The sequence below is a fragment of the Rhipicephalus microplus genome, chromosome X (genome assembly GCF_043290135.1).
Source record: "Rhipicephalus microplus isolate Deutch F79 chromosome X, USDA_Rmic, whole genome shotgun sequence".
NCBI lineage: Eukaryota > Metazoa > Arthropoda > Arachnida > Ixodida > Ixodidae > Rhipicephalus > Rhipicephalus microplus.
The window spans coordinates 169,822,722-169,849,752 of NC_134710.1; the positions used below are offsets into that span (position 1 = coordinate 169,822,722).

The 27,031-nt window shown below is 45.9% G+C and overlaps 1 protein-coding gene across 1 annotated transcript; it reads left to right on the forward strand.

Moving 5' to 3' along the window:
* The first annotated feature begins 2,015 nt into the window (after positions 1-2,015).
* Positions 2,016-26,149, forward strand: LOC119177190 (protein obstructor-E). Its single transcript, XM_037428598.2, has 5 exons — positions 2,016-2,166; positions 14,590-14,781; positions 19,644-19,832; positions 24,816-25,029; positions 25,922-26,149. Exons 1-5 carry the CDS (start codon positions 2,121-2,123, stop codon positions 25,989-25,991), a joined length of 711 nt encoding a protein of 236 aa, XP_037284495.2. The 5' UTR covers positions 2,016-2,120; the 3' UTR covers positions 25,992-26,149.
* The last annotated feature ends 882 nt before the right edge of the window (positions 26,150-27,031 follow it).

The following is a 27,031-nucleotide window of genomic DNA, read 5'->3' on the forward strand; positions in this document are numbered from 1 at the left end:
TCGAGATACAGACGGCGTGCGGGTGACACCGGCGAAACGCGAGTCAAGAAAGCCAAACGCAAGCGTCTTCAATGCGTCCCGCCTCCCTTGTATTTGCGTTTCAAACAAAGGTTTACTCGAGTAAACGCTACACCAAGTTTCGGTTCAAACCGTTCGTCCAGCACCCGTGTCGACGCCTGTTTCAACCGGATCAACGCTGTGCGCACCGCTGCTGATTCGCATCCCATCAGGGCTTCGTCGGGCAGATAGTCCATAGTTTTGTTTGTCCTAAAACCATGCTGTGAGGTCACTTCTTTTCACGTCAGTCAGAACGGTGTGTACCAACAGCGTCCCGTCGCTATTGCTCCCGCGATGTCTCAAATGAAAGAAGGCGATCTTTATTGTCATGGTCATCCCACTGCGCTACCGATGTATTGCCATGTGCGTGAGCCTGAAACCCGTGAGCCAGGTAGTTAACGGCTTTATCAGCTGTTACCTGTGCATCTACTTTTCAACACCCCATATCTGTATGAGTTTGTGCATTTTCTCCACTTCAGCCCGCGTTTCTGATCGACATAGTGTTATTAACTTGATATATAGTGCAACGTTCATTATACAAACCGCTGTTTGACTACCTCTGCCATCTGTCAAACGAATGTTTTTTTTATGCAGGCATTTCATCTATTTGAAATGTATACAGAAATCTGACTGGGAACAGGGTAAAACTGTACCAAAATGTAGCTTTCACCCAAGCTTTATTACGCCTTGACCCATTGCTAGCTTTGACATATACGACACAATGCTGTGTTGGTTGTGGGTCGGCGTTGCCTTCACCAATTCATTCAGTTATCGCATTGGTAGGACTGACTCCCCCCCACTGTGATAACTGTATAACTGTTATAGCGTAGAAACCATGTCCTTTGCTATTGTCTAGACTTTGAAGAAGATTGACGGACTGTCCAGTGTGCCTTAAGGAGACTGGATGATCGACCCTTTACTCTTGAGAAGATGTTGGGTGCGTGGCCTTCAAGTACATCCGCCCAGAAAGCCACACGAGCATTTCCACAATTCTTGAGAGGAACATCACTGCGGCCGCCGACGAAACCTGCACTGTATGAGTGGTGTGTGTGTGTTTTGCGCAATGTGTATCTCCTTCTCTCTCTCTCATTTACTCTCCCATTTCCTGTCCTCCTGTGTAGGGTAGCAAACTGGACTTAGTAAAGTTAACCTGAATACCTCTCTGATATTTCTCTCTCTCTCTTTCTCTCTTGACATATACATAACACAGAGAGATGAAAAAAGGTTTACCGAGATCCTTCAAAACACACTCATATTTGTTTGTGATGATAACGAAAGCCAATGAAATGCGAAAAAGAACACGTGACTACACCCCTCCCGAAAAGGAAAGAAGTGCCCTCAAATGAGCTAACGCGCTTATTGCAAGCAACCGCTTTGTCTGTTGCCAGAGGCAGCGTTCAGCACTTTGGCAAGGGCACAGGATGAGCTCCAACAACATGCGTCACACTTTTTCAAGGATCCTTTCCGTTGTCGGCTACCTTGCTAGTTTAAGAAAGTTAATTGAATTCGCAGGATGTCAAGTAAATTAACACTCCGTTGTTTTCTGATCGCTTGGCCCGCTTTGTATCGGCTACAGCGCACTGAAAGTGCGAGTGCACAATTGAAAATAAAAGCGCGGATGTGCAGAGCGCGCGAAGAGAGCCGGCCCGTTCGACGGGCGACCAGCGGCAGCAGAGGAGACAAGCGCGCTGATCGTCACGAGCGAGTTCGCGCACGCAACATCTCAACCGAAAGTGCTTTCCCTCCGCTTGTTGACCGTCGTGACACGAGCCGGGAGTCGGGAGTTCCGTGCCGGCATGCCGTTAATTCGAGTGGTCGCATGCCATATCCGACCTGCTTGGCCCCTTCTCAGCACGCGCACGGAAAAGCCGCGCATGATTCGCAGTGGAGGTGACGGGGAAGGAAGGTCCCCGTCGTGACCCCCGAGGGTCACGCAAACGCGCCACCGTACGTGACCCAGATTCGGAGAGAGCGAGCCATCCTACAGTTCTTGAGGAGCGCCGCTCGGCCGTCGCATTTCCATAGCGAGAGTGAAAGCCGACCGGATCACAGCTCCACCGGAGATGCTTCTCTACGCAGTGCTCATCTTCGTCGGCCTCTTGGGCCTCGGTGAGTCTACGCCGTCGTAGCGGTGATCTTCACCGTTGGTCACTGGCCGGCATGCGGTGTGCCCAGTTTTGGCTGGACGCTGTCGTTACTGTCCCCCTCGCTACTGTCGACAGGAAGAAAAAAAAAAAGCCTGATGGTGTATGGTACCGAATGGCGCTTTTCGCTTTGGTACACCGTGTACGTGTCCTTGATTGTGTTTCGTTGCCGAACCTTTTTTTTTTTTCCGTTTCGATGTGTCCATACACCCTGTTTTTTCGCACGGTGGCTACATGTATAGAATTGTGTGTGAATAGCCGCAGAATCTCGGTAGTATTGTGAAAAAATACTTGCATAACGAACGCGCATTCTCGTGTCGTTATAAACAAGACCAAGCTTTCAATCAGATTGTTAGAAACGTTCAACCGACGTATGTAGTATCAAGGTACTTGTCAGATGGGGTACTTGTAAAACTTGCTCTTCCTCCGCGGGCCCACAATAGCGTGCACAAGCCGCTCATATTTTATCAAAAAGCACTGGAAACTATGTAAGCTCAACATTTTACTGCCCCGCCGCGGTGGTCTAGTGGCTAAGGTACTCGGTGCTGACCCGCAGGTCGCGGGTTCGATTCCCGGCTGCGGCGGCTGCATTTCCGATGGAGGCGGAAATGTTGTAGGCCCGTGTGTTCTGATTTGGGTGCACGTTAAAGAATCTCAAATGCTAGAAATTTCCGGAGCCCTCCACTACGGCGTCTCTCATAATCATATATTGGTTTTGGGACGTTAAGCCCCACATATCAATCAATCAACATTTTACTTAATTATGGAGGGCCTACGTCATTTCAAGTTATATAAAAATCTTTCACGAGTAAAAGTATTATTCGAAAAAAAAAAGAACAGCTGTGTAATAGCCACAGTTTTTTCGCGACAGTAATAGAATATCACAGCGCGCTGTGGTTCTTTGTATGTTATACGCCGGTTCAGCAAGTGTGCTTTGCTGTAATAGCACTCAGAAGAAGGCTGGACCCAGGCGGGCCTGTGACGCTTGTGTCCACTTTCTTTTCGGGTCCTATCATGTAACCTCATTTGACAAACCGTTTTGATGCGCCTACACGTGTTTCTACAAAAACCTTCTTTGCCATTTATTTAACGCACAAAAGTTACATAAGTGCGTGAGCGATCGCGTGATTAGGTCCCACTTTTAAGTAAAACAAAACAAAACAAATAGCCGATTTATTGTACATCTATTTTATAACGTGGATCGTTCGACCGCAGCCTCCAGTTATCTCCGTTGTTTGGCGTTCTGATGTCACATGTCGGGCCTTTTCTTCGAGAGTGGTGGCGTCAGTCCTGCGCGAAATCGTAAAATATGACTTCAGTTTCTCTCGTCCCGTGGTATACGTGTAAATTATTTCTTTTTAATAGACTGGTTATCGTTACTACACCGAATCACCTTTTCTGTCTATTCACAGATGATGTTTGTACAATGAGCTCCGAGTGAAATTTGGAAGGTTATTTGTCTACCGATTCTATATTTGTCAGTTCATCCTGTACTTCCATGCATAGATAAAACATATCAATTTTTTTCTATAGAGTGATTACATGGAGATTTATTTTCCTTCTTAACCTACCTGATATAAAAGCGACGCTTGCGTGATTACTTAATAACTTGTTTAAAGCCGATCACTGATTGAAACTTGTGACGCAGTAAGCATGAAGTTGTTTCTTAAAGGTGATGCGGCAATTGTATAACTATTCACTTAAAAGAAGTACATTGTATATTTGTGTATACAATTTATGTCTGCCAGTTATATCTCGTAGATGATGAAAAGAATTACCTAATTTTTGGGGTTTGCCCCGCCGCGGTGGTCTAGTGGCTAGGTACTCGTCTGCTGACCCGCAGGTCGCGGGATTGAATCCCGGCCGCGGCGGCTGCATTTTCAATGGAGGCGAAAATGCTGTAAGCCCCAGTACTCAGATTGTGGCGCACGTTAAAAAACCTCATGTGGTCGAAATTCCTGGAGCCCTCCACTACGGCGTCTGATATAATTATATGGTGACTTTGCGACGTTAAGCCCCACATATCAATCAATCAATCAATAAATCAATCAATCAATATATTTCTGTAGTTTCACTTGCCAAAACCACAACATATGACTACCATGCAGTAGTGGGAGACTCAAAGTTAATTTTAACCACCTATAAAATTTTTTAAACGTTCACCCAAATCTAAGTACAAATGTGCTCTAGCATCTGGCCCCCATCGAATTGCGGCCGCCGTGACTGGGAATCTCATCTGCGTGCTCGAGCTACGCGACACCTCAGGTGCTTAGCTGGTAAAAAATTTAATAACAAAGTGCGAACGCTGTCCTAGGAGTGAATGAATGAACCCTCTGCTTACAATAGCAACAGTGATTTTTATTTTTTTTGTTCAATTGAGCCTCAGCACCTTGGAATAAATATTTTTGGTAACCGTGAGAGCTTTATTGGTGACGCAGTGCTATCCGGGGCTGCAAAAAGGAAATAGGCTGTTGCCGTTGAAGACGAGAGAATTAAATCGCGTACAAAGTACACGCAGTGACACAGGGCTCCTGGAGATGATCTCCGTGCAAGCGCACATTTCTGGCGTGCTAATTTTAACGACTTTAGTTAGTAACTGTGTCGGTCACAGAAACTACAAAAAAAGACTGACGCGTTTATCGAAGGCTTTGTTCTCAAACTGAGCAATACTTCAGCTTACTTCTTGAGCAAAGTTTTTTTAGACAACAGACGAAACGCGCACGGGCGAATTTCGTCTGTTGTCTAAAAACTTTTGCGCAAGATGGAGGTTATCATGGAGTACACCTACCTCGAACCCACACCTTGATAACTCAGCTATCTCTCAGATCTCCTGACCTGGGCACTTTCGTCCCCAATCAAAACTATCGCGTTTTCTCCCACAGGGAGAAAACGCGACGTTTTGACCATGCAACCCGCCTATTACAAGCGGTCGCTATCAGTTGAACGTGATCGTACGTTTTCGTTGAACTCGCTCGTTGGGAACATGTGTTCGACACCCGTCCCGAATTCATTTTACCGACGGGTGGTGCGTCGCAGCAGGAAATACCAATCATACACGCGCCACTACAACACTGATTTCCGCAATATAATTGTTCTTAATTTTAATAATCATAAGACCACGTAGTATATTCGTGGTCTCGACACCATGGACGAGTTCGCTCTGTTGCTTATGCATGAGCCGTGCAGATGAGGGACGCAAAAACGCACCGCTAGCGTCGCAGTGAGTTAAATAGACTCTGTTCAGATACTGAAGAGCGACGATGAGCGACGATTTCAACGATTAACGCCACACGGGTCATTTCAGAACGTGTGCAATTCAAGAAAAAAAAAAGTGATAGGAGAGGGTGAAAGGTTGGAGGGGAGTTTGAGGCATAGAGGGACAGTCGTGAATATTTTCCTATCAAAGCAAAACTTTAGTGAGAACTTTGACGATACGTCACTTTCAAAGCTCTCTGTTATGTGTGGCAAAACTTACGCGTGATACATGATCACCGGCTCGCTCCTCATCAAAAACACGCCACGAAGTTCGGAAATTTTTACAAAAAAAAAGTTAAATACGGCGGTATGGGTGAATAAACATTCAGATGACTGATTTCGCATTCCCTGCATTCAAACATCATATTTCTCAGCAGCTTTTACAGCTCTAAAAGTTGGCTGCGTAGTCCCCGCGGACATTCTCGTTGTTTTTCTTTTTGACGCTACGAGTGGTTGTTAGTACAGCCTTACACGACACTGCGAAGGGGCCTTTGCCTCACTCTTCGGGCTGCGTATGCCGGCTCATTCCTCCATCGCGTGCCGCTTTGGAAGCACTTGCCTTCTCCCCAGCCACACAAAACGCCGTGCTATCAGCCAGCACTCGAGGTCGACGCGCTGATCATTGTTTATGAAGGCCGTATTTGTATACATTTGCTTACCATACATGTACGATGCCATACATGTAGAAATATGTTGGTGGTCTTAAAGGGGGCATACTATTCTCGCTATACTCTGCTCGCGCATCAACTAGCAACAGCAATGGCAAAAAAAAAAAGAAACACACACTCAAGTTTGGTGATTATCAGGAGGCTGTATACTGTTTTCTTTTTTTCATTTGTGCAGCAGCTCATCACGTATTGTGCAAATAGCAAATAACAAGCAAAGCTCAACTGTTCAAGCCCGCCATGGTGACTTTATTCAGCCTAGTTCTGCTTCGTATGCGTGTACGTTGTGACTCGCATTCATGCCAGCTCAGCCTTGATTTGGGGATGCTGCTGTTAAAGAATGGGCTGGGCGCGCTACTTAGTCCATGTTGGTTTCCATTACCACGACGGTGTACGCGTCTAACACAGAGCAGCTTGTGAAAAGGATATATATATAAATATCCTTTTCGAGCCCCACAGAAAAGTACGCCCCCCGTACACTGTTAATACCTGCTCCATCTGGGCACTCTGTATTCAGGTTCAATCCCGAAGCCGGGCGAGTTCTTTTTTTGACGATGGTGCCGGTATATGTGATTCCCTTACCGTGACCAATATTACGTCGGAACGCAATGAGGTTGCTCTTTTTTTTTAATTTACCAATGCTTTCATACAGAGTAAAGCGATTACTGCGAGATAAAAGGCGTAGGCGGAACCTAACCGCTAAGTGTCGTTTTATTTATTTTTAGTTTATATATATTTCCCTTGCCTGCAGCCATTGGGCAGTGTGTAATTACCACCGATAAGAAACGCAACACACAAAGTTTTTTTTGTTAATTTCTTTAGTGTTACTCTCTGTCTTTCACCAGTAGGCTCACTTTCACAACTGACTGAGTCCTCTCTAACCGATCACTCCAACGCACTCCTATATCTGCGTTGAATACAGAATTATTTTTGATGACAAGTGGTTTTTAGGAACTACGAACAGCTGGACGCATAAGCGACGGAGGGACGTATACAACCTCCACTGCGAAAAACCCCACACCGCAGTCAGCTTCCACAATTATTCGACAACGGGCTTCTGTATATTCCACGTTACATATGACACAATATCTCTGTGTAAGTGCTTGGGGAGGCGCAGCATTTCACGCCCTTCACTAGATGTATAGAATAAAGTTCGCCGTGATATTTGGTATTTCCTTCCCCACATCCGGCATGCGTAAAGCTCAAGATCGCCGTGGGAGAATTGCAAATATTCGTGGTGAGTGTTCTGCGCAGGCGACCAAGGCCACTCGTGTCGTGCCTGCACGAAGCTTTGAAAGAAAAATGACGTCTTGTTCGAGGCCTGCTTTCGCCGTAGTTTTACCTCTCGCTGGCGAGAGCCGAGGTGGGCGGTGCAGCAGTGCGCGTGGCGACACGAGCGCTTTCTGCGTGGTGTACAACAAAACGAATTTGTCTCATGTTATGCGTACTTTCGTCGCCGCTTCCTTCACAAAAGTTGGAAGAAAAAGTATGCAACTTGGCATCTGGGTCATCCACACACGCATTTCCTGAAAGCTCATGTCGAAACGACATTTCCCTCATTTGTGCACGCGGGTCGGGGGCTTTGTCCCCAAGTTCATTTGCGATGCGCCCGCCACAAAAATTAACTCTGCGGCTGTGTGCTGCACACACACAGACGCCGTCGACGGTGTTCTATAGCAACGAATGCTTACTTTCATCTACGCACGCACGTAATCTGGGAGTGGAAGAGTCGCAAACAGCAAACGCGGCACCTACGTATAGAAAAATATGCGATGTCATAAGGACGTTTGCTTAGCTTGCCATGCTTCTATCATGCATAGCTTGCTTCTCGTTGCCCAGCACTGCCGTATCGCACAACAGTTCGGAAAGCGGTTCGGAATTCATTCGCATGTCCTCGAATTAGAAGCCAAAAAACGTGCATGCGGCAGCAATACCAGATCTATTTGCTGCAAGTGACGGTTCACTTTGCAAACCGTTATCAGACAGCACACCTGATAAACTTCCATAGCTCCTACGTATACAGCTTGATTCTGTGGACGCGGAGACGGCGAGCATAAATAGGAAAAAAATATTTAAAAATTGCGGTGGTATTTGGGAGTGAAATTGAGCCCTGAAACCTTCTGCGTGTGACCAAGAAAAAAAAAAAAAGGCTGCGTGCGTAGGCAGGCGGTCGACTTTAGTGCAGGAGTTTACTTTTCGCGCTACTTAGCAGGATCCGCTTGGCGAGACTGCTGATTCTTGAGTAATGACGTTCCATAGCTGCTAGGAATGCAGTCCTCATTACAGGATCCAAGGTTCGCACATACGTAGTCTCGCCCACGTAGCACATGAGATTCCGTCTCTTGTGCCTCGTGACCGGTCTGGTCCGCTTTTTATCGACGCGATGCATCGAAGACGGAGTGCGGGACGAATTCAAGGTTGCGCGCGCCTCTTGCGATCGCCTGTCCACGCGTGTCACTGCGATGGGGAAAACTCGTTCCGAAACTTGCACAGAATTAAATGAGGCAAAATCACAGCTGACTCACGCTTCTCCCTCGTGTAGGTTCTCGGTCCGCTATTCGATAGTGCACTGCAACAACCATCGCGACGTGAAGCATGGCGGCTGTTATACAAAGAACAGAGGGGGTGTATCTGTTTGACCTGTTGGATGTATCTGTTGCATCTGCTGGACTTCATATGATGCCACGACGTTGAAGGCCTGTACGTGCCTTTGTCCCGGAAATTCGTTAAGAGCTTAATGGAAGCCAGCAATATACACACTCTGCAAACCGAACGGACATACCAACTTGGTTTATACACATTTGTTTTGTTTACTCGGACGCTTTATTCCCGCGTGTTGCTGCATCCTAAACAACTACAAACGCTTAACCTGTGCATTAGCTTTAGCGCAGGCCCGTAGCCACGGAGAGTGGCCTAGCACTCCACCCCTCTCCAAAATTTGAACGGAGGGGAGTTATCGAGGACACACAATAAAAATAGCTGTTTTTCAAGGCCTTCAACAAGTGCCCCCTTCCTCCCTCCTTGGAAAACAAAAATTCTGGCTACGACCCTGGCTTGCCGATTCTTTCAGAGTGACAACCAACGAAGGCAAAGTCTTGTAACTGGAAGCGGACTATACTGCTTGACACAAATAATTTCTGATTATGAGGTCTACAGCTTTCGTACAGGAAAATGAAATTGTCACGCATATAATGAAATGCTAATTGTTCCTCGGAGTCATTTGACTTTTAGTAGACACGACCGGTATGCATTTGTGCGTACGACTATGTTTTCACAAAACGTCTTGTGACAATCACTCTGTGAAGGACACGAAATGACTGTCAAAACTACCAGGAGCTTTGAGCGGACAGATAACTCCAGAGGTTCTAGAGTGCCACTCAAAAATCATTCCGAGTGAACCATTCAACAACAACTGTTCTATTCGGCCATACTCCCGTTCTTGTTTTACCGGGGTCCTTCACAGGGACCGGGCACCCGCCGGAATGTTCGGCAAGGTTATATTAAGAGCGAAAATTTTCAGCCATCGTGACCTGCACTTCTGCAGAAAACACTTGTCAGGCGCGGATGCATACATTACACGTATATATCCCTTGCATTGCCTGCTCCACGGGGTTGGTGACGCATTTGTGAAGTTTTCGCGGTCAAGTCGGTGCCACACCTTGGCATACAAGCACTAAACGATGACAGAAAATGCGAAAAAGGATGCGCACGCAGAGGCACGCTAAAGCAACTAGCGTTACTAGCTCGCGTGGACGGCGCACAGCCTTCGTTTCTCAGCTCTGCGTCGATTACCTTGGCAAGTTTTCAATACGCAGCAGCGCTGCGAGGTCGCGTAGAGATGTTTCGTTACTTCGCGCCAAAAATGCGATTCCTAAACCAAGCTGCGGGATTGTCTTCACACGGTGCCCAGAACACAGTGAGATAAGTTGGCTCTTGGTTCCCACGTCTGCATGCTACCTGGTCATTTGCGTTCGCGTCACACACGCCATGCAAAAACACACGCGCGACGTACGAATTAGGAGGTAGGGGTGTTTGTCACAAAATGAATATTGGCACGGTCTCGTCAATGGCGCATCCGCATTCCCTGTATACGGGTGAACCATGACCATGTATAGGGTGAATGAAGAAAAAATGAAGATAAGGAAAATACCAGGGCAAGTATATCGATGAGCGAAGAAGTCGGATGTAGTGCACGTACGTGAGTGGAATTGCAAATCTCCAACGTACGCGCATACATAATTGCGCCTAATTATACGTGCTGCCGGTCAAAGTGAAGCGTGGTAATGGTCGCGCGCGGATGAGTGTACGCCCATGAAACAGCGCCATTCGATAGACTTTATGAACGCGTTATTACGCGAATAACGTCAAAAAATAGCGGTATATACTCAGGGTTACGTGAAACGAACGATTCTGTGGTTCGGTGGAAAAGCTGCAGAAGAAATGCGCCCTCATGACACCTTGGGGCCACTTGCAAATTTTGCGGAGGTCCGGGCAAATTCTTGAGAAAATAAGAGAGTTCAAAGGCATGCTTATAACGCGCATGCACGGAGCAAACATTCTAGCTAAGCAATTTCATTTTCAGACGAATTCGTGAAACGCGTTTTGTCCTTGAACGCATGCTTACAGCCTAAACAGGTATCACAAAGCCTTGACCGCTGTAAAATACTTGACATATACGACCGCACTTTTCTGTTCACTCGGAGCACCAAGTGATCGTAAGATTATTGACTGATATGTGGGGTTTAACGTCCCCAAACTACTCTATTTTTATGAGAGACGCCGTAGTAGAAGGCTCCGGAAATTTCGACCACCTGGTGTTCTTTGACGTGCACCTGAATCTGAGTACACGGGCTTATAGAGTTTTCGCCTCCATCGAAAATGCATCGATCGTAAGAGGCATCGCATGAAGGAGGCTTTTGAGTATTAACGGTAAATGAACTATCTGCGCAAAAGGTGAGCACGCCCCTTGTATATCTGTACAGTGTCAGGGGTCACCGAAGAACTGCCGAGCTCTATCCGAGGAATAATATTTTTGCAAGTGTAGTTGGCTTCACTCGGCAATTAATCGTTTGAGCACTGAACTATGTCGTACGTCGTTCGTAACGGAAACCGTTTGACGTGAGGAGGTTGCGTGCTAAGATACGAGACTCCATGGTGTTCCCCTTTTCCTGTTTTACTGCGAAGCTATGATTGTGTATAGATGTGATGGTGAATGTGCCTTCTCATGTGGCAGGGGTTTACAGATTGAACCATTAGAGTTTGTGCAAAGAAATATTTTAGAAAATGTCCAGCGTATCAATGGTAACGGGTGTGAAAGAATGTAGAAACGAATGAAGTCATTAGGCGTGTTGAGTGACATCAGCAATTCTCTGTCATGTTTTTCTTCGAGCTTCTTGAGGAACTCAAATGCGTGTCACTTCGGAACGGTATGTATGGTGTAAGAGAATGAAAACGCATGGGAATAAAATGTGCGTTAGAATAAACATGGCATGCCGGAAAAATTCAAACATACCTTCGGGCCAGCACCATAGGTGACTGTGAATTCTGCGCTAATTGCAGTGCTTCTCGATAATTGCCAACTTAAACTATTTCTGTCTTTAAACCACTGAATAAATCAAGATACAACTTCGCACAAATAAAACACGCATCTGGAGGGACATTTTGGCGGAGCTTCAAGGCTATGTACATTGGTGATGTGAGAAACTTACAAATTTCTTTTAGATTCTCAAACAGGTTCCTTAGAAGCAAGAATTAAATTTTAAAAATTAAACACAGACTAAACGCGGCTAAATGTTTCTGCTTGAAATTTTGGGCCCACACACGGGAGACTTTGGCTCGGCAATTAAAAAAATATCAAACGTCAAATAAATATTTCTGTTGTATCCGCAAAATCCATACTTCAAAATTGTTTTCAAGTAGCACAAAGTAAAGCAGCTTTAATGCAAACGAACTATTATACGCGTATATGTCTGACTCTTCATCAATATTTCAGCCTGTAGAACATGAGAAAATTGGCTACGTGGTGGAAATGCACTAAAGATAAACAAGTACTCTATATGGAAAAATCTATTATTGAAGTACTAGCATCCATTAGTTATTTTCAATTTTAAGTTGTCATGTAATACAGTGGAATAAACTACGCATATCTACCGCGTGACTTTGTTTCTGTTGTTATTGTTATACAGTTTTTGGAAACGTTACTTCAAGCACGATTCTCTATACGCGTTGTGCTTCTACTGTATAAGTGCTTTTACCGTAGAAACGAGACACCGATGTACGGCGCTGCATAAGGTTATACGCGTTAGGAAAATCGGCGCAATTGTACAAGTAGGTCCAGAAGAAGGCAACTTTGTGCATGCGCAACCCTGCGCGCTTTTGTCAACACTTTCGTAACACCGGCATTGGAACGAAAGCCAAGGGAAGTCTGTAACCTCGAATGGGCAAATCCTTTGCGCACATTGAAAAGTCTACCGTCTGGCTTTCTCCTAACGACTGCAAACACCGTGCTGAAGGTGATGGTGCCATCCAGCCCATAGGCACCGGATCGTAAGTAAGCCAAAAGCAGGAAAGCCGTGCCTTCGAAGTTTTCATCCGCTTGCCAAAATCCTTTTGCCGTCTCTCAAGGACGAAGTCGTTCTGTCGGTAAACACCATCTATACCGCATCTGATCTGTCTTAGATTTACTGCTCAAAGCGTATACACATTCTGAGCTCATTGCTGGACCCTGCTTCAAGGGCTGCTGGCAATGATAAATTTGTTTCGTATACCAGGAGCAGAGTTCGTGGAACCACAGTTGTGTGGTTGGTCGGGTGCCTTATTTATTAACACCTTCGATTGCTATTTTATTTATCTGTGACTCATGCATGAAACGATTCAACGTACGTCCTGTTTAGCGAACCCATGACTGGGTATCGCAACATTTCCAGGAAATGCGCCACCGGGACTCGGCATCGTAGCTAAGCAAGTGAGATGACGAACTGCTAAGGTGCAAGACGCGGGTGTGATTCCCGGTCACAGCAGCCGCTTTTCAGTGGGAAAGAAGTGCACGAATACCCTTGGACTTGTATTAAGGTGGTACACGTTAAAGGGCCCTAGGTGGTCTGAAATTAATGAGAAGTTCCCCACTAAATATAGCGTGCTTCATACTTACAAGTACTTTTCACGTGTGAAACCACATAAATTAAGCATGCACACCACAGAAACGAGGCTGTGTAGGTTAACGTGCACCGCATTCCCGGGAGGTAATTCGGCCATTGAGTAGTGCGGCTGCTTTTATAACTGATAGGCAGTAGTGCATCTCGATCACATGGCGAAATATGGCCCCATTATCGTGACCAAAAATCTGACCCGTAACTTCGTGCCAGCCAACGCGTCTTTGAAATACGTCAGCGGGCGCGCATACGGTCTGTGCCACCGGATTTTGTGTGGCTACGTGTGCCGACAAGTGAACAAACGCAACATTTCTTTTCTTACTCGCTCCTTCTTTATTTGAATTTTTTGTAAATAGCACCATTATTGAGCATCTTAACGAAGTACAGATAGTTATCGATTAGGGAAACATTAGTTTACACTTTGAGCACTCTCACGGAATGAACACGATTGTTGAAAGAGTGCACAAAACAATACTAAAAAATGAGGCCGCAACTTTCGCGCCCACTTAGGCTTCAACAGAAGAAGGGACGAACAACAGTGCACGCAACAGTTATGGGACGAAGTATGCAAGACGACGGACGAAGTCCCCTCTGCGTTGTCCTGGCACTTCGTCCCGAATTCAGAGCTGTTCGTCTACTCTTCAACGTAAAAGAACTGGCCTTCAAGGTTTTATTGTGTTCTTATTTTTAGTGAGTGAAGCATCAACGATAACATTGTTATGCTAATTTTGTGACACCTGGAAATGTACGACACAAAAGAGAATTACGAGAATATATTGTTGGAACTTCTCTTATCTTCATCCCGATGGGTTCTTTGACTATGTGGACAAGCGTACGCCAATATTAAGGACAGCTCTCGCACTAATTTCACGCTGTAGCCAGTATGCCTTCACCTGCCAACTTTTATCGGAAAAAATAGGAACCTCTCGTAAACATGATTTGCCAAAAATAATGCGTGATACAACAGGTGCGCATTTATGTGAAATAATCAGTTTGGAACCTATGTCGTCGGACCATTGTGTCGCTTCCTTGAAAACTTTAGCTTCTTTTCTCTCGTATAATATCCTCTGATTGGCAATAGGTACGTAAAGTGTATTTTCAGAGTGAAATGCAGAATAGGGCAGGCTTGTGCCACGTAGGCCACAGCAGTGAAGGGCCGTTACAAAATTCAAAATGAGCACATGCACAATCCCGCAAAAAGACTGGTGGTGCAACGCGTGGCTGCAGAAAAGGAGGCGCGAGGTAATTCTCATTTTCGCGCTCCTGTGTGCGCAAGGCACGCACTAACGCTGTGCGATGGCTCCGTCCGCTCCTCAGGCCGGTGCCAGTGCACGACCAATGGCTACTTCCCGCACGAGACACAGTGCGACAGCTACTACGAGTGCAGGAATGGCACGGTGACACAAGGTTTCTGTCCCGATGGGCTGGTCTTCAATGAAGAGGCCAGCTACAAGCATCTGCGCTGCGACCTTCCATTCAGCGTCAACTGCCAGAACCGGCCATACATGCGTAAGTCTCCGAAGGATATATCTGCGTATCCCTTCAGCCAAGCCCTGCACTGATCCTCACTCACGAAGTGCCCACAAAGCAAACACATTCCCGAGACTGGGTTTCAAGCCTGTGGTTCAAAGAAGCTTGAGGAAATTGCTTGTCCCCGTTCCACATGGCAGCTCCCCAGCGCAGGCTGTACGGTACTCACGGATTGAAATAGAATACTCGGAACGGGTGGGGCCAGCAGCACAGATAGCGCAACTCGTGGGTGCTAGGGGAACCAAGGTGTCGCATTTGGTAGAGAACGAGGGGGAGAACATCTGCGAAGCAGGATCGCTGCTTCCGGTCGCCAATGAGTTCGCCTGTAGTTAACCATATGTGCGCCATGCCAGCGAGGCGCTGCTATAGGCTTGTAACTGCTTCTTCTTTTTTTGTCGTGACAGAAAGCACGAAATTAACTCGCTATGCTTTTACACAGATGTTTAGCTTTATCATGCCCACAAACGCACACGCACGAGACAATCTCTTAGCCGAATCGTGTTTTTTACTTACAAAACATGTGTGCCGCATCACCGAAAGCCGCAGGACTATAGTCCTCTATAGGGCATTGCGCTGCAGTATATGTTCACTAGCGATGGGTGGCTACCGGCGATCCATTTATTTCGGCGTGCGAAAGCGTGCTAGCCTAGCAGCGCCACGCCAGTAGTGCATGTGCGCATGGTTAACTACAGGCCGACTCATTGGCGACCAGAAGCAGCAATTCTGCTCCGCAGATGTTCTTCTCCTCGCTCTATACCACAATGCAACTCATAAGTTCCCCGAGCACCCACAAGCTGCGCTATTTGTGCCGGCGGCAACGAGCTTTGAATGTCCTATTTCAATCCGTGAGTACTGTACATGTCCTCTATAGACCCACCCACCCCCGCTTTTTACCTGAGCACGCTTTGCCCTTGCTTTCTGCAGCATATGAGAAACAGGGATGGTTAGCAAGAACAGGGACACCTTTGTGTGTATTGTACCGAGGCCAAGTAAAACGTAAAAAAGCAATTGGAAAGAAATTCTCCAATGACTGAACATTCTTGTCTATAATTTACTTTTTACGTAAGCATCGGTAAACCATCACATATTTTGGGCCACTCATAGCATGTGCGCGCACAGTCAAAGCATGACGTATCATCGATACTTGTCCACATAGGGTGGCGAAATGTTCTCATCAGAAAGGGGGGGGGGATGTTTATCGCAGCACCCCCTCCCCTACTAAGTCATTGTATGGAGCAAACATTGAGCCCTCCCCCCCCCCCCCCTCCTCCTCCAGTGACTAAGTGTCCTGTTTCCGCCAGCGAACTCCTATGCTTGTCCACATGACGTAGCAGCCGCTTATGGCATACTAACAAAAAGTTTCTGCCTTCATTTGTTTTATTTATCAAACAACTGATGAGGCTTAGGAATCTCTATAAATCGATAGCGCTGTCAGTGAATAATGTACACATCAGTGATGCCACGAGTTGCAATGGGGCTTCGGACTTGAAGAAGACATCGTTCTAGCATTACAGGAATTGTACAGGTGGCAGTTGCGTGGTATTACAGGCCACTGGCGCGTGTCTCAGCTAGATCCGTTCACCGGTCGCACGACCCTCTGCGAATACCGAAAGTAAATGAGTAAGTTTACACTGTCATTGATAATTATGTGCTATTTCACAACCTTCATGACATATTGAAGCCCTGCCATTTTTTTCCTATGTTTCTCGGCTGTTCACTGTCTCTCTCATCTACATACTCCCCTTTCCATTTCACAGCATAGGGTAGAACCAGGAAAGTGTCTGGTTACCGTCCTTGCATTTTATCTAGCTGTTTTTCCTTCCTTCCTTCCTTTCACAGGATGTGCGTAGTGTAAGTGTAACTGAGTAATCGCGATGGTTGAAGTGAGTGTGAAGTGACCATTGATCTCGGCCAGGGTGATGCGCATTTCTACTACCTACTCAAGACTGTATACAGATAACGTGTCCTTACCTCGTATTTGATATTTTAGCTTACAATGAGTCGTTCACCTTCGAAGGCTGACCGCGCAATAGACTGTGCAGCGATTCAATGTAACTCATACTCAGCAGCTCCAGTGGTTTAAGTGGAAAAATGCAAGACTGTTACGACAACAAAAAAAAAATATTGTCATTCTCATCAGAGATACGTTTGAGCCTCATGCCAAAAAAAACATTGAGGCCTACAAGAAACGACTACATAAGTTTAAATTTAGTGTATTTTGTATGTATATTTGGTCTTTTATAAATGTCTGCACAGAGTAGGTAACACGTCGTCAACATTTACTCGCGATCTATCTTTATGGGAAAATGAAGTTGTACATGCATGTAAAGCTGGGTGAGTCGGCGCATAAGTGGGGATGGGGAGGGGGACCAGTAACAGTACCGCAGAGAAGATCAGGCGAGGAGATGCGCGCATGTGCGGACTCCTTGTTAAATCTATATGTGTGGGAAGAGGTACGATGTATGGGGGCATCTATTGCTGAGTATCAGACCAGAGAGCAGCGGGCGCCCCTTTATTTTTGGTAGACGGGCTCGGCCCAACAAGACCGTGGCTTCAAGCCCTACCCTTAGCCTTTGTAATTGTGTATGAGTGATTAATTCGCATCGCGAAGAATTTCGTAGTGCTAGCGGATCCTTAGAACGCTGGGCAACGACTGCAATTTTTTGCTTTCGTTGTCGCCTGCTGTAACCACATCCGCGCCGGGAATTCACGTTGGTCGACCACTGAACATGATAGCATGTATTTCTAAATAGGCTCCCTCATTGAAACTGTTTCAGACAACTTTCTGAATTTCGTGCTACATGTTAATTTAACAAGTGCGTCAGAACTCGCACGAATTCTCGTGTTTTGTGCCTGTATGACGCTAGATGAACATGATCGCGTGCTGCGAGATATGAAGGCTGAGTAATCCTTTGTAAATGATTTAGATCTGGCGATAACTGATGTTTCTAGACGACTAATATGAAATAGTTTTAGGAGCAGAAAAACATAGATCGCCATGCGTTGTCTACCACAGGCACGCCCAACTCATGTATTCGCACTGGGTGTGAAGACATAGGGCAAAAACGTTGCTTACCTGGTTTACTTCATTCTTATCTGTACAAATTTGACAGTTGATTTAACAATTAAGAAATAAACCCCGGACGAAAATGAAAATAAACGATTGAAATGGCATCAAACTTTTGAAAGAGTACAATGGCTCTATTCCGTTAGCCCATTATTATAACTTATAAACAAATGTGCAAAAAAAGGGGGGGGGGGAGGAAGAGAGAGCAAGCGGCAAAAATTAAGCCTTGCAAAACAACATGGAAAGGCCCATGCTTATATATCTAGTAAGATAGCATGACATACGCGAACATATGTAGGTTTTTATAGTATTATATTTTGGATATTGTAAGTTTCTTTCGTATTGGATTTTGGCTCGTGAGAAACATGTTTTCTTCTTTTTTCAAAAAAGGTCCTCCAGATGTTTCTTCCAGTACTGCCCACGTTATGCGCAAATATATTTCTTCACTTAAACCACAAAAACAAAAAAAAAGCTATTGCTAAATCTCAAGCCAACGGAGCATGCGAGCGGAGGCTTATTGTTTTTGTTCAGTACAGAGCACTTTATAGGGCCAGCCTATTATGTCCTTCTTCCTCTTTCTCTTCGACCGCCTTAATGGCGATTGGCTTGGCGTAACGCGGGCAAAACCACGCTTAAAAAAAAAGAACGCAAGCACGAAATAGAAAGAGAGAAAGCAGGAAGAAAAATAGAAAGAGCGAAAAACATATACACAGAGCGGAAGAGGTAAATCAAAATAGAGATGGAAAAAATACAAAAAAGTAAAAAGAAAGAAAGCGACGAGGATAAAAAACAAAAACCGAACAGAAACAAAGGAGGCTCCGCACTTCCGTCAGGCTTGGAACTCCTATATGGTGTGAAGCTGCCTTATTTTTTTACTTACTCTAAACCCTCGCTTTGTTTAATACACGTCACTTGTACAAACAAAACGATGGCATGCATTGTCACGGTTGTCTTTGTATTTACTACATGTTCAGTGACTACGTCGTTGGTACACATAATAACTTTAAAAGAAGCAGCACATATCGAAAACGAAAGGAAGCTTGTGTGTGTAGTCAGACGCGGATACATAGAGCTCATTGCCAGAGACTTCAGCACGCACTATACGCTTTCAGAAAACCAGTGGGAAAGACCCTGAGCCGCGAAGGTCTTCGGGGGCATCCGCTATACGGTAAGCGCAGTCTACTAGGCGCACGGAGGTCTTAGTGGTCACGAATGCCAAGCGCGCGTCCAAGACAAAACATGATCTCACCCTCGAATGTTCAGGGTGATAGGAGAAGAAACAGAAGGACGTGAGAGTGGCACGCACCAGCTTCGTAAAGGGAAGCTCGAAAATCCAGTCGAAGTGAGAGCAATCATTTTTTTAATAAAAAAGCAATGCTTCTTAATTTTTTGTCTTCGCGGATTAGCACGGAAGAAGGAGATGGGCAGTTGTGTATGGAAGAAAAATGAATGGCACGGCCGTGCTTTAATCAATCAGGTCATTCTTCAGTGTGAAAGAAGCGGCTAGAAAATACACGCGTCATGGGGAAGAGACAAAGCAGGCGCCGTCAGGTAATGAATTCTACGTCCTTGAACGACGCTGCGTGGCCTCCCTCTGTTTTGGAGCTGTACGCATATGGGAGTCGAGTTGAGAAGCGAGAAAACATTGCCTCGTATCATAGCATAGCGGGACAAGTGGGTCGCCCACGGCGGGTCCAATTCTGGTGGGAGCCCATCTGCACGTATCAGAAGCTGCTCGCGTGGAGCATCATTGGAGTCTGCCTCTCTCTTACAGAACCAGCGCAGGGCGTAGGCAACTGCCCCCGCCGCTGGGGTATGTACGCGGACGAGGCCAACTGCGGCAAGTTCTACAACTGCGTGGATGGTCATGGCTTCCCTTTTGACTGCCCCGAGGGACTGGCCTACAACGAGCGCCGCGGAGTCTGTGACTGGCCCGACCTGGTGGAACGCTGCGACGCCGAAGGTAACGCACCTGCTTAATGAATAAAGGAGAACTACTTTTTCGAATTGCGCGCAGGTATGCGCATCTCGATTCCAGCCAAGCGCGCATATTTCGGCAGGTAGTTGATTCCTGCACGTAGAACCTGATGACATGGGGAACGAGACAAACAAAGAAACAAGAGCCTAGTATCGTGAAACGACTTGCAACACTACCGCAGAAGTAAGAACAGCTGGGTGACTTAGTGCAGTATCCTAGGTGTCATTTGTAAGACGAGAGAGTACAAGGGGAATAAGTAATAATCGACACAGAGCACTTAAAGTTTTAATTCGTCACTAACGCAGAAGTTCAACAACAAACACAAGTACAGCATCAGTCAAACTCATCTAACTGTTTCGTGTTGTGATGAAGCCGGCAATTCTCCGTAGTTGTTGCTGAAGTTTCGTGTTCGTCATAAATACCAAGAATCGTTACAAAATGAAGCAATCGGTATCCGAAGTGCTCGACGTCGCCACATGAAAACAGCGATGCTACCCCCCCCCCCCCCCCATGGCCACGTCACGAGTCTACCGGACCATAATATACTTCGGAATTTCTGTTATCGCGTCCCAAACAGTGCGGATACATACACAGCCGACTGCAAATATTTTGAATAATCGCGATACAGTTACACTTTTATATTTTCCTCGACATCATCGGCGCACCTGTTATTTTTAATGATTTATTTTAGCCTCTCGTATTCTACCTAATAGAAAAAAGAAAAACTGCAAAAGTAGTAGTATCTGCTGCCCCTTGCATTGAAGGTTCCATTGTACTAAAGCGTGTGTTAGCAGTGGGTGTACTGTCTTGCGTTTTTTACCGTTCGGGAACAAATTCACAAAGATGTTTTTCGTTCATAAATGTTGTTTACTAAGATTGGCTCAGTCGCCTTCGCTAATAGTGTATCCAACATCAATAGCGGAATTTGGTTCGCGTGTGCTACTGTAACCAATACTAGAGAGAGAATTCTCGAACACGCCCAGATGTCTCCGTTGGGAAAAAATTCAGCCAATCATGATGCTGAATTGAGTATAGGTGAAAGTGATCAGCCAATGCCAGACGCTATTAACATTTTTAACGACAGAAAGTTGAGCGAGCTGGTGTGGATTTCGGGTAGAAAAAAGAAATTCATGTAGACGCGAGCTCGAAAGAAAAGAGAGACATGGATGCCGAAGTGCACACCTTACTTCGAAGGCTATTAAAACGTTTCGACCATTTGTTATTTTGAGCCTACAACAAGGCTGAATGCACGAACGCATCGCAGAAACTGGAATACAGGAGCTCTGTGAAGTCCAACTATTCCATCGTGATTTTATTCTAATTTCATGATCATTGAACGCACGAACCACCGAAGCCATTTCTTTTTTTGAACAGCCTAGTCATACGCTTACCTAATTGAGTGGAGGTCCCTTTTGTTTTAGTTTAAAACGACGAGCATCAATTGTTTGCCGTGACAGGTTTTCTTTATCTCGTCGGTTGGAAAATGTGAGGTGAAGATTTTTTACAGTTTTCGTGAAGTATAGGGACAGACAGGAGAAGTGGGCGTAGCCAAAAGTTTTTTTGACGATTGCTACAGCTTGCTTGTGAAATTGGGGTAAAAATAAATTTCATTCGCATTACGGTATAGGGAAGTACGGAAGTGCTTACACACGCAGTGCTCATGCAGACAGTCTGGTCTCATGCTTCTTTAGCATCTTATCACTAGAGATCGCACATTATGATACAGAATAGAAGCACGTGACACGACCGATTACGTGACGCAGCTGCAGTGCACAAGAGCGTGCTGCGTTTGAATGAACAACGCGTTTAGCTAGTTCGGGCATGCTGCCGCTTAGTAAAGTGAAAGGTGCTCGCACACGTTGGCTGATTGATTGATATATGGGGTTTAACGTCCCAAAACCACTATATGATTATGAGAGACGCCGTAGTGGAGGGCTCCGGAAATTTAGACCACCTGGGGTTCTTTAACGTGCACCCAAATCTGAGCACACGGGCCTACAACATTTCCGCCTCCATCGGAAATGCAGCCGCCGCAACCGGGATTCGAACCCGCGCCCTGCGGGTCAGCAGCCGAGTACCTTAGCCACTAGACCACCGCGGCGGGGCCACACGTTGGCTGAGTGATTTACATAAGTGCTGTGCTTTCGTCGCTGCGATAAGCACTCTATACAGTGCCACTTTTTATCTCAAAACAGTGCGTGTTAACTTGAAGCTTAGCCCCGTCGTGGTGGTCTAGTGGCTAAGATACTCGGCTGCTGACCCGCAGGTCGCGGGATAGAATCCCGGCTGCGGCGGCTGCATTTCCGATGGAGGCGGAAATGTTGTAGGCCCGTGTGCTCAGATTTGGGTGCACGTTAAAGAACCCCAGGTGGTCTAAATTTCCGGAGCCCTCCACTACGGCGTCTCTCATAATCATATAGTGGTTTTGGGACGTTAAACCCCACATATCAATCAAAACTAGCCATAGCATAACGTTACCGTTAGGGCCTCAAATTCTCTTACTTCTTTTGGGAACGAGCATATTAGTTGTATGACGCGACGTTGTGTCTCTAGTGGCTAAGCGCCGATGTACAGCCGGCCAAATCTTAAGCTATCGTGTATGAGTGGCAGTTTTTTTTTTTTTTTTCAGAGTATCTTTGCCATACAGCTGAATTAAGTTTCGGTTGAATTAAGGACAAGTGTATGCCCACAAAGCACATGTCCACGAAGCAATTTTTTGTAGCTTGGTTCCATAATATGGCACTGACAGACAAAAAAGTGGCCGTTGCGCACAATAGCTAAAGTTTTGGCCGGCTGTACGTATTGTTGAGGCACTCGTACAAAAAAAAAAATTATGGCCTACTCTATGCACAGAGGCTCGTTTCTAAGTTAGGCACTAGTCCCGCCTAACCTAGTTCGTGAGAAATGGTTGCGGGGTCTACAAGAAGCAAGCCGCCCTAAAAGCAGTACAACGCGATGAAACCTTAACGCGCATAAACGTGCACTCAAACATAAACGGGGCGAAAAGTAAAGCCCACTAGCGTCGCCCGCTATTCATTGTTAACCTCATACAGCGGTCTCTTTTTTTTTTTTTTCGTGAACTATATACGTAGTTACACATGAGCGGACGACGTAGTGATTGATAATTGGTCAGTATAATTGGACTGCCGGTCATCGGGTTTCATGCATTAATGCTGATCCGTGGGAAGTAATACTGGGCAAGAGCTTCGCCAAACATTGGCCAAATTGCATAGCGCCTCACACCTTACATATCAGTATGTCCACTACAACGACTTAGTTATAGCTGTCATACTTCTACATTACATCAAGCTATAATATCTTTTATCAGTCACCTTTGCCAGAATTATATTTAAGCTTTCAGCTATCCAGTGTTTGACGTTATCGCTATAATAGCGGCACCTCGGCGGCAGTCGCTCATCTGACCATTAAATTTTGGCCATTTATGAACAGCAGGCGCGTGCCATCACGTTGACCGAACCTATGTTACGAGAACTACACCTGATGTACTTGCGTGGTTTATGGCACTATCAGCCCGTCAAAAGTTACTTATCAGGTGATAGAGTTTTTGTATGCATAAAATTTAGAAAGTTTTTACTGTGGCCTTGGCATTATTGTTAAAGATTTGACAAGTTGCACAAATGAGGTGCAAGTGGGCTTTCAGGTTTCCAAGCATACGAAAACAAAGAATTTGAAGGAATAAGTTATTGTTTGGTAACTCTACTATTTTGTCATTGCTTTAACAATGAAAAAAATATTGAAGGTGAATTATTCAGTTTTTACTTTCGCGCCAAAATCATTGAATATGTATGTCAGCATGACGTCATGATGGATTTCAAGTGTATTTTTCATGTTCTGGTGACAATGGTCAAGAAAATCTGGTTATACTTGGTACCCTGAGCCTCTGCCCCCCCCCCCCCCCCCCAGAAGGCCAGTGTAATTTACTTTTAGTTACTAAGAGATCTGCAATTCCGGGCATACGACGACAAAATGTGTGCCCCGCCGTGGTGGTTTAGTAGCTAAGTTACTCGGCTGCTGACCCGCAGGTCGCGGAATTGAATCCCGGCTGCGGCGGCTGCACTTTCGATTGATTGATTGATTTGTGGGGTTTAACGTCCCGAAACCACGCTATGATTATGAGAGACGCCGTAGAAGAGGGCTCCGAAAATTTCGACCGCCTGGGGTTCTTTAACGTGCACCCAAATGCAGCCGCAGCAGCCGGGATTCGATCCCGCGACCTGCGGGTCAGTAGCCGAGTACCTTAGCCACTAGACCATCGCGGCGGGGGGCTGCATTTCAGATGGAGGCGGAAATGTTGTAGGCCCGTGTTCTCAGATTTGGGTGCACGTTAAAGAACCCCAGATGGGCGAAATTTCCGGAGCTTTCCAATACGGCGTCTCTCATAATCAAATGGTGGTTTTGGGACGTTAAACTCTACATATCAATCAAAATAATCGACAAAATGTGTGACGTCACAGCGAGTCAGTTCACAAACTTCAATGAGGCGATGCCACCAGCACTTTACTTTCGCTGTTTCTCGCTTGCCAGGAGAATTCTTGTGGCGACAGTTGTGCTTTTGCCATCGTGAAAGGATAATTTGCTTATACGAGAAAAAAAAAAAAAATTCGAATCTGGGCTTATTAAAATAGCTCTGCCGCGGTACACATCTGTGTTACAGTGAAGTCAGCTTTGAGTTTTCAGTGTCCGCTGCATATTGTAGAATACATCGCCTATATACCCATCCTAACATGCTTTTTACTAGAGGTGCCATACCATTTAGCACTCATTACTTAATCAGCACTGTAGTGCGAAGAAAGCGTATCAAAAGGTAAATTTGCACGAAAGTTAGCTGTAGCTGTATACAGCGAGTAAGACTGATTGGTGCAACGCATTGCCCTCCTGTCGGGAACGATGGACAAGTGATCCTTGCAAACTGTGAACTATATACCTCTGGTATCAATATTCTTGCAGCGTACCTGGGCTTCAAGTGTCCCGAGCCGACAGCGTACGAGCTCCAGGACTTCGTGAACCCTCCGTACGCGCACCCGCGCGACTGCGCCAAACACTTTGTGTGCGTGGCCACGTACTACGGCAAGAGACTCCCACGCCTCCTCTCCTGCGATGAAGGCACTGTCTTCAACCCCTCCACAAGGACTTGTGACGACCCCGTCAACGTGCCCGGCTGGTAGGTCGCGCCCTCCTGCTAAACCGGCGAACACCCTTTTATAGAAATTAGAACGACATCTCGGCAGAAACTTGCAGACGTAAATTTTTTACGCTATGTGTTTCATGACAAAATTTAATAATGCCTTGGCTCAGGAAAGAACGAGAGAAAAAATGCATGAATTAACGCATTTTTTGCACAGACGGAAACAGGTAAGCATAATGGAAAGGTGTTAACCAGAAAAAAGTCTGGTTGGCTACCCTAGCCTGGGGGAATGGTTAAGGGGAATACGAAGGTGAGCTGAGGGGTGCGGGGCGGCAATATGCGGTGAATTCGAGCAGTTGTGCGAGCCTGCGCAACTTCATCCAACATAGTGAGGTGGTATTGAGTCATGTGTGAAGCTGCAATGGTGTCGCCTGTTTACGTTTGTCGCTGTAGAGATGTATTGCAACCCCAATTTTATCCTTTTTTTAGATGTGAAGCTGTGTGCAATATCTACGAAGTTCATTGGCCCCCTGATCAGCAATGATGGCACTATAGGCAGAGTATATTGCGTAAAAAATACGATGCAAAATATATGGGCTCAGCCCCTAGATCATGCTATGGCAAAGTTTAGTGTGTCTCGGTACTGTGTTGGGCGTGCTCAGTGCATGCTCTCTCAATACGACTATGGGTGTGACAGTGGTGTGCTACTTCAGCGCACGTGTGTTAAAACGAAGATGATAAACTTAAGATGCAAACAACTGAATTAGCACAAGCATGCCCGGAAAATACGGGTGCAGACGGAACATAGCCACTATTTCAGCACGCTGTGGCATCGGGTTGCTTCCTATCGAACGGTAACAAGGGGCATCACATATAGTGTGCCCTAAATTGCAAGCGATGACTGTTGTACCTTTTTTTTCTTTTACAGCGAAAACTACTACGGTGCACAGGAGGATCCTTTCAACAAGCGTCAGACCCTTCGAAACCAGGGACGATGAGAGCGAACCCCTTGTTTAGGTCACTTTGATCACATTTCCCTGACCCATTAAAGTGTACACAGTGCCCTCCCTTCAGTCACGCCCTTTTTCTGCATGTCCGTGGATGCGCAGCGAAAAGCTGGGAGGTTCGAATAAATTTTGAATTTCATTAAGTAGAACTGTTGGCGTTTCCGGTTAATAATTCCCAAGTCCACATTAAAGACGACCAACCCGCTGCACATAGCAGTGCTCAGTTAAGTTTCGACTAATATTTCATCGGAAATCTCGGCTGCCACAGCGGCCACCATGTATACTTTTCGTACAGGTTGTAAGCGATCGACAGGTACAGTTGCCCGAATTGTGCACGAGCGCCATTTTTTTTTTCTGTGTACCTTCAGCATATAACAAAGTTCCCAAAGGGTGAGAGCAAGGGCACGCCTTCAGAGCTTATGTCCGCAAAACAATCTTTTCCTTATTTTTTCTATAGTATAGAGCTGAGTCGGAGAACTCGCCATTGCACTCGCTAGTTGAAGAAATGTGGTAACGAGGCGAAGCGTTCGGCATATTCTCATTGATCACTTTGCTATGCTATGAGAGACTGTGGAATGCCCCGTGACCTGCATTTCGGTGTTCACCCATTTTTCCAACGGCTCTTTCTTATCCGCTGATCGGCTTGCTTCTCAGCTGTCCTTCCGCCTCGGACATCCCGTCGACAGTTCCTGATCAGTCAGTCTTCGTGGCGATAGAACATAGCGCTTCGATAACGCACGAAAGATCTCGATAGCGAGGATTGAGTAATTCAATTCTAAACAGCACAAATGTGTGCTTATTTAACGGAAGCAATTCTTGAACTTCATTAAGGCAAGCAGTTTTAAGCCGTCACTTAACCGTAAAGCACGCTGCTACCTTGCGTTGTTCCTGCGCAGTTAGGAATATGGACGGGGCATCACTTCTATAGTTGATATTCGGAAGGATGTGTCGCAAGGTACGTGCACCTCTATGATTGCTGATGGGCCTCCGTATGAACACGAAAGTATGTATGTATACTGCACAATCCTGAA